The sequence below is a fragment of the Anguilla anguilla genome, chromosome 6 (assembly GCF_013347855.1).
Source record: "Anguilla anguilla isolate fAngAng1 chromosome 6, fAngAng1.pri, whole genome shotgun sequence".
Classification (NCBI taxonomy): domain Eukaryota; kingdom Metazoa; phylum Chordata; class Actinopteri; order Anguilliformes; family Anguillidae; genus Anguilla; species Anguilla anguilla.
This window is the reverse complement of record NC_049206.1, coordinates 15,665,032-15,677,245: the sequence shown is the minus strand read 5'-3', so window position 1 is coordinate 15,677,245 and position 12,214 is coordinate 15,665,032. Positions and strand designations below refer to the sequence as shown.

At 40.2% G+C, this 12,214-nt stretch overlaps 2 protein-coding genes across 2 annotated transcripts in view; both read right to left on the bottom strand.

The window, feature by feature from the left end:
* LOC118230352 (inactive tyrosine-protein kinase transmembrane receptor ROR1-like) overlaps nt 1-12,214 on the bottom strand; it is a 91,038-nt gene that overhangs the window by 2,390 nt on the left and 76,434 nt on the right. The window contains 2 exon segments of the mRNA XM_035423283.1: nt 8,829-9,040; nt 9,967-10,212. Coding sequence (XP_035279174.1) covers nt 8,829-9,040; nt 9,967-10,212 — 458 coding nt within the window.
* LOC118230355 (toll-like receptor 12) lies at nt 3,608-6,830 on the bottom strand. Its single transcript, XM_035423287.1, has one exon. The coding sequence runs from the start codon at nt 6,612-6,614 to the stop codon at nt 3,810-3,812; it is 2,805 nt and encodes a 934-aa protein (XP_035279178.1). The 5' UTR covers nt 6,615-6,830; the 3' UTR covers nt 3,608-3,809.

The following is a 12,214-nucleotide window of genomic DNA, read 5'->3' as shown; positions in this document are numbered from 1 at the left end:
GCTCATCTTCACTCTGCAATGCTGCAGCTGAACTGTGCAGCTTCTTCCTTTGATGTTGTCTGGACTGACACAGGCAGACTGTAGGTGCTTGATCAATCAGAAGAGTTGCTGTTGAGTGCTGATGCGGAGCATATCCTGCTGACCGGCTTCAGCTGGCGATTTGAGGGCAGGGTTATGACTGAGCACCTTCACATCACTTCCCATGTGAACTTCCACGCCCCTTTCACAACTAGTGCCTCTCAGAAAGCTAAAATAATGTATAAATCCATACCAACATAACTGAGCAGTCTCTGAACATATATTACTGGTAGATATTTACTGCTCGCTTTAGCATAAAGATGGACATCAGTCACCCTCATTTTTGGCAGCCCATCCAGGCATTGAGTACAAGAGCCATAGAGAGCAGTAGCTACAGGCTAACTAAACTAGCTGACTAGGAAGGTAGCTAAAACGCACCGATAAAATACGAACTACAGTTATACAGTAACAGTGTTTGAGCCTGTCTCCACCTACTACGCAATTTTAAAAAAATGCTTCCTGGATGGGTGAAGTTGGTGTGTCCAACTCATTTGCAAGATGTATTCTCTTTGCAGATGAATTTGTGCAGCGTAGCTGTTCACGAAGAGACAAAAAATTAATATATATTAATTACACTGCTCATTACTTAATTGCTTATTTATTCATTTCATTATCAATGTATTTAATTTTGTCACAATTGGTATTGAGGGAGCACCAGTACTGTTCACTGCGAGGGCCAGAACATCATCCAAGATCGTTAGACCACCATACTTTCAGCACTATATAGGCTAGATTATTGCAAATCTGTTGACGGTATATACCTGGCACATCTGTTAAACTGACTGCAAAGGTAAATCCTTACATGGCTTCAGACTACATTATATGGGTAATATGATTTTAAACATGGGGCATCTTTCACTTCCTCCTCCTGAAGTCCCCCTTTTAAGAAGTGAAGGGCTCTTTGTATTCATGCAGTTAGCCAAAAGACTCAAGTTAATATATATATGTAGACAAAGCTGATCCTGCAGCACAGATACAAAAAAGTGTGTAAATTTTTTTTCTTTCAGTGCCATTCAATGTCTTCTTGCTATGAATTGAAAAGAGCATTGCAGCTATTAAAAAACACAAATCAAGATATGAATCACATTCTCAGGCTTGAGATGAACTTTCCAGTCATTTCAGTTTAATAACTTCACTTCTGTCCTAAGACCATTTAAGTTAAGACAGGCTTAATACATAATCTTGATTTAAAATGTTCTTTCAAGCGAGGATGTCGGTACCATGGACTACAAAAATACACTCCACAAAACTACAAAGCCCATATGTCTACCTCAAAGTCCCCCTAGTAGAGCAAATTTTAGTCAGTGGTTTATTGCAGCAGTGGCAGGACATATTTCATGAAATGTCACATTCCATAACAATACTGAATATATGAGTAAATGCGCACAGCATTTTCATTTTGCTGTAATAATACCACTAAATATTGGTTCATACTCTTGGGGAGAAAAAGTTAACCCCACCCTATAAGTAGCACAGACGATGATGCGCATTCGTCCGACAAGAGAATGATTATCGCAGGGGACCTGTTACTCGAGGTATTGTAGTTTAGGAAGCCTCTGGTGCCAAAAAGCTATTTTCCTGATTGACGTCCATTCAAAACTATGAATTTACCCTGGTAAAATGAAATGATTTTGGACAGTACTTTTAAACTTCTAAACTAAAATATTTTAACACTGAATCAATTACTCTCCAATTACTCTCCATACTCTCCACGAATGAGTATGAGGCTGTGATTTATATTTAATGACACTCATGGGCAATTTCTTTTGAATGAATTGAAAATTTTACTGTGAAATTATTTCAGACAAATATCCTAAGTGAAACTAATGTGGCAATATAGAGCCAATGACGGGTGACCCCCCTATTCCCTATTTTCTTGTTTTAGTTTACATTGTTTAGATTTAAGTATAGCGGCTGTGGGAGGTATTCTTTTATTTTACTGTTAGTATTCATGTATATTTGTCATCTGGGTCAGGTATATATGGCTGAGTATGCAGTACTCGCAATGCACAGCAGAGGGCAGTAGCGGAGCTGCTTGGGAAGGAAATGGGATGTCTTGGTGCGCAGAGCTCTATGTTCGCCAAAGCAGTGAAAATGAAACATGCTACTACGAAGTGATCATTCTTTTGTGCATTGTATTGTATATTGCAGGTGAGATAATGGTTTATAAGTGATGCAGCGCTACTGTATTAGGAGGGAAATGTGTATAATGTGTTTTGAGGAACTAGAGTGTATATTTGGAGTGTTATACTGTAGTTCGCGGTACTTTTTGACTAAGTTAGCTAACGTGGCACATGTGGAGTGGAGCCTAGCAATATGATTAGCCATAGCAGGGATGTAGCTAGCTACTTCGCGGGAATATCGTTCGCCTACCTGATGTCAGTGATGAATGTATGGGATAAGAGCAGTGTAAATGGGTTATTGAGGTAATTATTTTAGTTAACGTTAGCGTGTCCGACCACGAAAGTTAACCTGAATCGCAGACAATCCGTGGCGTTAGCTACCGACCGAGTACTAGCCCTTATAACGTATACAGTAAATGGTACTAACGTTAGCTAGTAGGTTATGTGTTGCAGGGCTATGGTAATAGCAGCTGCCAAAGTTTTAATTTTTTCTTCTGTTTGCGATGAAGGGGGCAAATTATCAAGCGAAGTTAGTAATGTTAATGTGATGATAATATAATAACTGCGTTATTATTTTGGTGCGCAGAGTTCTATGTCCGCCAAAGCAGTGAAAATGAAACATGCTACTACGAAGTGATCATTCTTTTGTGCATTGTATTGTATATTGCAGAGTTTTGATAAAGAACCCTCAACAACATGCGCGCTTGAAGAGTCATCTTTATGAGTGTGCAACACTAACATGGGATGATATTACAGACTGTGGTCAAACCTGAAAATAGTTACTGGGACATACTAAATGATCAGTGGTATCAATACATATTTTGTTGAATGAACTTGTGATGGCGAAAGTGACCTGGCTCGCACATTATGGAATGTTTATGTAATAGCAGACATATACAACAGAAACTTTAATATACCGTATGTCTGTTTTGAGAACTTTATGGTAACCCCTGACATAGTTTGGACTTTGGACTGGTAAACATTATATATGAATCTATAATATAATGTACTGTGAAATGTATTATATACACTGTATTACTATTGGTGACAACTTGTTTATGTTCACTGTACTTATAACTCCGTATGGAAAATTTTTAAAAAAAGTTTAAAAAAAAAAAAGTTTTGCAGTCTACCCACGATGTTAAATGAATAACCCTTTATGAACGTAAATTTGAATTATACTTATTGGCACTTTCTAAATTTATGAAGAAAAAAGAAATCTTTGGACCACAAAAAGACTAGTTTACCACAAAGTGCTGAGGCTGCAATTCTTAAACAGCCTGTTTGAATAACTGTTACTGTTTCAAATTTACAATAACACGATCAGCCTCACAATCAGCATTCAGGATTGAGACAACCTTTTTATACATATGTATTTACTCCCAGAAAATAAAAAAATTACAAAATTATGAGTGTATTAAGCCATTTATTTTCTTTTTCTCTTTATTATGTTGAGAAATTAACAGGAGTACATCCTATGTTCATAGAAAAAAATACCTGAGTGAAAGTAATAAATGTTATGTACAACGCTGATGAATAATAATAAAAATAGTTCCAGGATAAAACCGCAATTTGACCTCACTTTTCCAGCTTATGTAAATTGAAATCTCATGCTCCTCCACTAGTAGGTACAAGTTTAGCCCTTAGCCTGTCCCAGAAAACTGCTCGCTGATTTGGGTCCTGTGGCCAGTCTAGGTAGGTCCTGGTCTTCACCAGTCTGGCCAGCCTGTGGTGGGCTGACAGCTGGAAAGGGGATATTTTTTCCAGGAAGATGAGGATCAGAACATCCTTGCGTTCAACCAGCAGGCGATGTGTGGCCAGTTTCAGCTCCAGGGAGCACCAGTTGCTGTGGAGATAGTTTTGGCTGACCAGGCAGAGGGTCCTGCGGCTGCTGTACAGGCTGTCTGTAATATTGTCCACGATGTCTTTCCCCAGCTGAAAGTCTCGATTGTGCAGGCAGAGGCGCAGGAAAGGGGGGCCTCGCTCCTCAAGGTTGGGCAGCAGCTCCTCAAATACCCAACGCTCATCCTTCCCACAGTAAGACACAAAAGCATCAAAGCGATAGTGTCTCCCAGCTCTAGGATGGAGAGCCTCATCCAGCCAACCACGGGCAATGTGGAAGAGAGCAATGAGGTATGCACTAGCCAGGCTGTGAACCATGACAACCAGAATGAAAAAGACCAACCCTAAGGCCGTTGACAGAAACAGCACAAACTCCACCTCTGTAGTGCAGTTATCCTCCACATATTTCACAAAGTTCAAGTTGCTATGTTCTCCTTCACAACTCATGTTCTCCTTTGAAGGACCCATTATGACTTCAGTTTGCCTCTGTTGTTTTGCCCATAGAATGAGCCAAGCATTGTCACAATGGCAGTAAAGTTTGGATTGATAAATGTATAGATACTTTAGATGCTTTGAGTGTTCAGTAAAACTTTCCATTATACTGAAAGTATTACTAATTTTTAAAAATACCACTGTCAACGATCTGAGGTCTCTGGTCAGGCCTCCCTCCAAGGAATCAATTCGGCAGTCAAACAAAGTTAATATTTCTAGCTTACTTAGGTTGTGAAACATGACATCAAGGTTATGTTGAAGATTAAAGTCTACCTTGCAAATGACCAATCTCCTTAAATGGACTAGGCTATTCAGTTCAGTTAAATCAAGAAAATTAGCTGTTAAGCTGGAAACATATTCAAAGTCTTCAACAAATGGAAAGTACTTTCCCATGAATTGAGAACCACAGAGTAACTGGTCTGTCTCGGCATAAACATTTATGATGGATTCAAAAAATGGTCTTTTGCAGTCATCAAAGGAAACTACCTTCCCAGTTATATGGAATCCAAGCCTTGCTTTAGGTTTGCTGTTACTGCCAATAATTACATGTATAGGCCATCTCCCAGAACTAATAGTTAAATTTGTTAATCCCCTTGGAATGTTGTTAAATATATAAGTCATGTTCAGTTTTACTGTTGACTCAGAATCTTGAGGTTGAAGGTGTCCTATAGAAAGCAACTGAAGAGAGGCTAGATTTCTGAAAGTGTTCTCCTCAATGTGTTTCAAAGGATTCTGATCAATTATGAGGGATTTTAAGTTGTGCAAATCAGAAAAAACGTGTGTTGCAATAAAGGAAATCTTATTTTGTGTAAGTATTAAAAATTGCAACTGAACCAATCCTTGAAAAGCATAATTTGCAATCCTGTCAATTAAGTTATTTGACAAAGCAAAATATTCTAAACTCACCAAACAAAAGAACTGTCTTGCAGGAATAAAGTAAATTTTACTACTTGTTAATACTAGGGAAGTTAACCATGTGACTTGGCCCGGCAGTTTACAAAGTAAACAGAATTTTGAAGCATTGACGGCATTACCTGAAACCACTAATTTGGTGAGATTTTTCAATTCGTGAATAAAGTTTATATCCAAACTGAAACCTGATCCTGGACTAGCAATTACTGACATTGCATTCAGTCCTTGACAGGGTTTAACTGTAGAGTCTGTGTAGTTACTGATACTGTAATACGTCAAAAACAGACTTTTAACTGAGAACATAGACACTGTTTTACAAATGCTTTCAAAATCAACTTCTGCAAAGTGGTAAGAAAAGTCGTCGACATTCTTCATACCAGACAATGGAAGCTGACTTAACAATTTGCTATCAGTTAAAACAAGGGATGATACATCTCTGAAGTATTTAAGGGCATCTTTCTCTATATAGCTTATATTCCAAAAATCTAAAGAAACACTGTCAAAAGTAGGTATCTTACCAACTGTCATGTTCAGTGATGAACAGTTTTGGTATTTTAGGGTTTGTATGTTCTTCTCTGCAATATGAAGCTTCCTCAGTGATGTGACATTGATTACTCTACAGATTACATCTGTTACTTCCTGGATACAACAATAATCTATTCCAAGAGATTTCAGTTGTGGAATTTCACTGAAGACTTCAGGCATTATTTCAGAAATTCTATACCCAGTTAGTTGCAATGATTCCAGTTTGGGCAGGTCAGAAAATGTACCTGACTTGATAGATGTTTTGAAACAATCTTGGCCTGTACATGACTTTAAGGTCAGCATCTGCAGGTTCCTGAGCCCTTGAAATGCTGCTGGAAGAATCTGAGTGAGGCATCCAGAAATAGAGAGACGCTCCAAATTGTGAAATGCAGAAAATGTGTTGGGTAAGAGCAGACTGACACCTGTTCCGTATGTAATTTGGAGAGACCATAGATCCGTTGGAAGCCCAGCCAAATCCTTCTTCAAATCTGTGACACCATCACATTGTGCCTCTGGTTGCCTTTGTGCGGAATTCCTTGTAATAGAATTTCTTTCTTTGACATCGCATTTCTCAGTACTCCAAACGCTGGAACAAAGGCTCCACAGAAGCAGTACCTCAAACCAAGAGCTGATGAACCCCATCTCCACTGAGTAAACTGCCGCATACGTTTAGATGTTATCACTGGTTTGTGCAGAATGTCTTTGAGCTTGCTTTTAAGACAGGAAATTGCTGTGCTTTCAAAGGATGTGGTTTATTCTTAAAATAAATAACAGAAAGCCTGTCACGGTACGGGGGGTGGGACCCAGGCGCAGAATGGGAAAAAACACGGAACTCAAAAAAGTTGATACAAACAAGACTTTATAAAAAAAAAAAAAGCAGAACAAACAAAGAGCCACGAGGGGCATAAAACGAAAACAAAAAAAAAATACAAGAAAACAGGACTACACCAGTACAGAAAACAAACGGCAGAAACACACAGGCGGAAACAAAGTCAGAAACACAAACAGGTCAAAAACACAGGCAGGTACGTACGGTCTGAAACACAAGTCGGAAATAAACAAAAGGAACCAGCACCCGAGTCAAGGGAACAAAGAACTTAAATAGACAGGGGGTAACAAGACACAGGTGAACTAAAAAAAAAATCAACCCAGAAAAGGAGGGGATAACAAGACACAGGTGGGAACAATGATAGAATAACGAGACAACAATAATACAATTAACAGGGGGGAGCAGGACACAAAACAGAAGTGCCGCCATCTGGCGGCCCAACAAGGGAAACACAGACAGGAAAACACAGAACCATGACAAAGCCGGTTAGTATTGGTGGTATTTTTAAATTATTATAACTGTGTTTATCGTCATATCATCACTTCTCCGAAACAGAATGAAATGTGACATATATGTCAGGGTTGGTATGAATGTGCAATGGAGCGTTTTGGGACTTGCTGCCCTCACCAACCTGCTGTCCTGGAGCAGGATAAAGCAGCCCACCTCTGGAGCTAAACCCCAAGAGAAGCATCCCCTCCTGCACATTCAAACCATGCTGGGCCAAATCGGGCTCCAAGGGGACAGTGAGGGTGCTGGACAGGGTGAACCGTGGCAGCTGTGAGAGACTACCTAGCTCCCTACTCCACCAGTGTCCTGTTGGGGAAGTGAGGATGAAGTAAAATGTGTTTAATTTTCTATATCCAGCAGTTTCATTAACCTGTTAAGACCGGATACATTTGCGTGTATATCCGTTTAAGATGGGTGCGACGTTTGCATGCTTCTCCCTTTAGAGCCGTATGCTAAGTGAGCGCGTTTTAGATGCTGTCATCGTTTTCAAGACACGTGACCGATTAAATGCATCGTGAATTGCTGAAATACACGTTCGGCAGGCGATTATACATCAATGCAGCGAGAGCGCAGAGTATTTTTTAAAAGCTTACACCCTCTGGTGGTGAAGAATGGAATCATCCAAGTACAGACACTACAGACAGAAACGCAGTGCCTGAAGTTAACAGTGAACAGAGAGCCCGTTTCTGTCACAAGAGTGTGAACAAACTGTGTTTTATTGAAAATATGGCTGGAAACAACAAGCACATGTGTCAACATTTTCAGTTTTATTGATTTTTAAAAAAAATGTTAATGAACATTAGGGCAAAGGCAATAATTTCCAATTAAAGCCAAAGAGGCTGAGAAATAAATGTTTTAGTGAACGTTGACAATTCTGTTAAGTTTTTCAGAAAACCCTCAGGATTTAGGAGGTTGTTTACAACAATGCCTTGGGTTTTAGAATGTTTTTTTAGAGGGCACCTCAGGTCTAAATGGGTTAAAATGATTCTCTGATGCACATGATTTCAACAGACTTCTCTCTGAATTGAAATCATGAGCATCAGAGAATAATTTTAAGTTATCATTAAAAAGACAGCTAGCTGTTAAATGTATAATTAGATGTTAGATGCATAATTCCAGGCCTGTCTGTTCATTTTTTAACATATTAACATATTAGTGTATATATCTTCAATCACTGACACGTTTTATTTCAAGGCTGGCAAAATGCATCCATCCTTGGTTTTGTAATTGTTGAATAAAGAAATTTTCTACTCTCAGAAGTTATCAGAACGAACCATATCATATTTGTGAAAAATGCTGCTGCTTTAGAACACATCTCCAGAACACAACTGTCCCTGCGGTAGGAAATGTGTTTGGAATAATACCCGATCCTGATTTTCACATCTATACAATATAACTGTGTTTTGTGTTGAATGCGCTCCATGTGGGTCCAGGTTCACATACTAAATAGACAGACTGTTCTCATCTCATTGCATCCAATTCTGAAACGTTAGGCACGTGTGTCTGTCTGCTGCCGTTACCTTGGGCTTGCAAGCACTGAGCATGGACATCTCCACATTCTGGCCCCTGACAGGTTTGGGCTGGCGTGGGACAGGCGACCGTTGGGCCTTCTGGGCGTTGTGGCAGGTGCAGATGAAGAAGAACAGCAGGGCGATGGCCAGGGGAAGGATCACGCAGGGGACCAGAATGGACAGTGTCTCCACACCGCTGCGACTGGGCTGCTCCTGTGTGTCTGTGCAACAGGAAGACACCGCACTCTGTCTGGTCACCACACACACTGTACGCACACACACGGCACATAGGCTCTATATGTTCATCACACAAGTCACAGCACACTGTGTCTGTTCATCACACAAACCACATGGTACTGCGCAACAGGACGAAGTAATGTATGTACTGTGTCAGTAGTGTGTATCAATAGACAGTAGTCAGTAGTATACACTCACCGGCCACTTCATTAGGTACAACTGTTCAACTGCTTATTAACACAAATATCTAATCAGCCAATCACGAGGCAGCAACTCAATGCATTTAGGCATGTAGATGTGGTCAAGACGATCTGCTGAAGTTCAACCCAAGCATCAGAATGGGGAAGAAAAGTGATTTTAGTGACTTTGAACGTGGCATGTTTGTTGGTGCCAGACGGGCTGGTTTGAGTATTTCAGAAACTGCTGATCTACTGGGATTGTCACGCACAACCATCTCTAGGGTTTACAGAGAATGGTCCGAAAGAGAGAAAATATCCAGTGAGCAGCAGTTCTCTGGGCGAAAATGCCTTGTTGGTGGCAGAGGTCAGAGGAGAATGGCCAGACTGGTTTGAGCTGATAGAAAGGCAACAGTAACTCAAATAACCACTCGTTACAACCGAGGTGTGCAGAAGAGCATCTCTGAATGCACAACACGTCAAACCTTCAAGCAAATGGGCTACAGCAGCAGAAGACTGCACCCGGTACTAGCAAGTACCTAATGAAGTGGCCGATGAGTGTATATACTGTGTCAGCAGTGCGTATCAGTAGTCAGTAGTATACATGCTGTGTCAGTAGTGTGTATCAGTAGTCAGTAGTATACATCAGCAGACTAGACTAGTGTCAGTAATGCTGTGTCAGTAGATAGTCGTGGATGTGAATAGGAAGTAGAGCATCTGCGACGTTTTCTCACCACACAGAGCAATGTGACACAGCTCCATGCGTACAGCCTCATTCAGTGTCAGGCACCAGGGCGCCTGCTGCTGGTTCCCTGGGTTACGGCAGTAGGAGTGGCCTCCACTGAGTTCTGGGTACCGCAGTGCCAGGTAGTCGTGACTGTGGGGGTACTGTGAGTTCGAGGGCTGGCACTGTAATCCTGACCTGGTCACGCTGACTGTGCCTCGGTAGTCCACCCCACTGCCGTTGTAACAGTGACGATCTGTGAACAGAGAGAACAAGAGAGGAACTGATTATTATATGCTAAACTTGCAAGATAGCCATTACCCTACAGGCACGTGAGTGACATAATCAGCCACCTGCTTAGCTTCAATCAAATTGACTCAAATGCCAATATTATTATTTTAAAAGCATAGCAGTTTGTGTGGTTCATCTGGTTTATTTACAATATACAATGAAACAAAAAAGGCGCCCTTATAAAATTTGCCCCCTTAATGAGAAATTCCCAATGCATATGCACTATTGTCAGTCAAAAAAAAAAAAAAAAAAAAAAAAAAAAAATTTTATGTCTGGCGAAGATGTGTGGGATACCAGGACCCCCTAACTGTCCATTTTAGGGGCAGTACTAAGTAGGCGGGGTCTGTCAAATAGATACTGCCGTTGTACCCTTGATCAAGGTACTTAACCTGCATTGCTTCAGATCCAGCTGTATAAATGGATGCAATGTAAAAGCTATGTAGAATGTTGTGTCATTCGCTCTGGATAAGAGCGTCTGCTAAATGCCTGTAATGTAATGTAAACCTCACCGATGCTGAACCTTACCATCAGAGTGAACTATACACCACAAAGTTTCTACAAGCACACTATGCCATTATCCAGGGAAACCCCCTGCGGACATGCCAGTATTCAAGCAGTAATGTATGAATCTCTCTCTTCGCCCTCTACCTCACCGGCCTGGTATCACAGATTCTCACTTTCGTCAAGGCCACCATTCGGCGTCGCTTGTGGAAGGGCAGACAGGTTCTCACCCAGCAGTTCACCTGCACCCTCCACGACCGGGTTTGACATGGTCTGAGAATGCAAAAGAGAGGGACACGGCACACAAAAATATAAGAGAAAAACATCCGTTTCTCAGATTATCATTAGGCTATTTTCAGAACAAGAGCTGTGCAACAGTAAACTGCCTTGTGTATTCTGCAGCATTGGATAATACAAATATAGTGGAGACAATCCATTCTGTGATTGTCTTTTTCAGGTTTTTTTAACCTCGTCTTCTGTAATCCTTATTGTCAGTCCGCAACCATGTGCTGCTGCCTGCCTTGGCCGGGACAGTCGTGAAAAAAAGATTTTTAATCTCAATGAGGTTTTCCTGGTTAAATAAAGGTTTAATAATATGCCACAATATTTACTACAAAACAGAACTCTTGCACAGGATCCAAGTTTACATCAACCTCAACTTTGATTGTAAACCTATACACTCAGGAAAAAAAAGACTTCATATGGGAAACCTTTTTCTTACTAGAACTCTATGGTTGGTTTGAAAAGTGTGAAAACTCCAATATTTAACCATTTTGCCCAAAAATGAACCACTGAACTAGATAGGGTTCCTCTATGGAGACTCAGGGAAGCCTTTTGGAGCGCTAATGAGATTGTAGTTATGAACTGGATTTAATTAAAGTATTTATAAGTCACTTACCTTTTGATGAAAATTCAGCAGCAACAAGTTTAAACATTTACTGCCATCTTGTGGAGCGTATCTATCATTACTAGCCTACAGCCAAAAACAAATAATTTTCCAAGAATAAAAGATTAGGTACAGTGAATGCAAAGTGCCAATCTAAAAAAAAGAAGAGAAACAATAGGCTTAGTGTTGTCAAATTTCTTGTCATCACGAAGAATCCATGACTTGTTTACATTCTGGCCAGGTTTGTAAAAAATCTGTCTGTAAAAAAATCTGTTTTCATCGCAGCGCTTTCGACGCAAGCAATATCAGAAGCACTGTCATAATATTTTTTCTTACTGTGAAAAGTGCCTGACCTGCAGGAGTAGGTAATGTGTTACTATGGCGACACAATTGTATCGAAAAATTCCAAAATGGAAATAAGGCTATATGCTGTCACTGCATTTAGATAAAACCTACCAAAAAAAGAAAGAAAAAAAAGCCTTACACATTTAGTTTAAATATAGATCCACTAGTCTGCCATTGAGAAACTGGCTTACTTGTAGTTCATAAAACTCAAATGTAACAAACATCCATTGTGCAC

Coding starts and splice junctions, on each gene's coding strand:
- LOC118230355 (XM_035423287.1), bottom strand. CDS start 6,614: ATGGGGTTCATCAGCTCTTGGTTTGAGGTACTGCTTCTGTGGAGCCTT.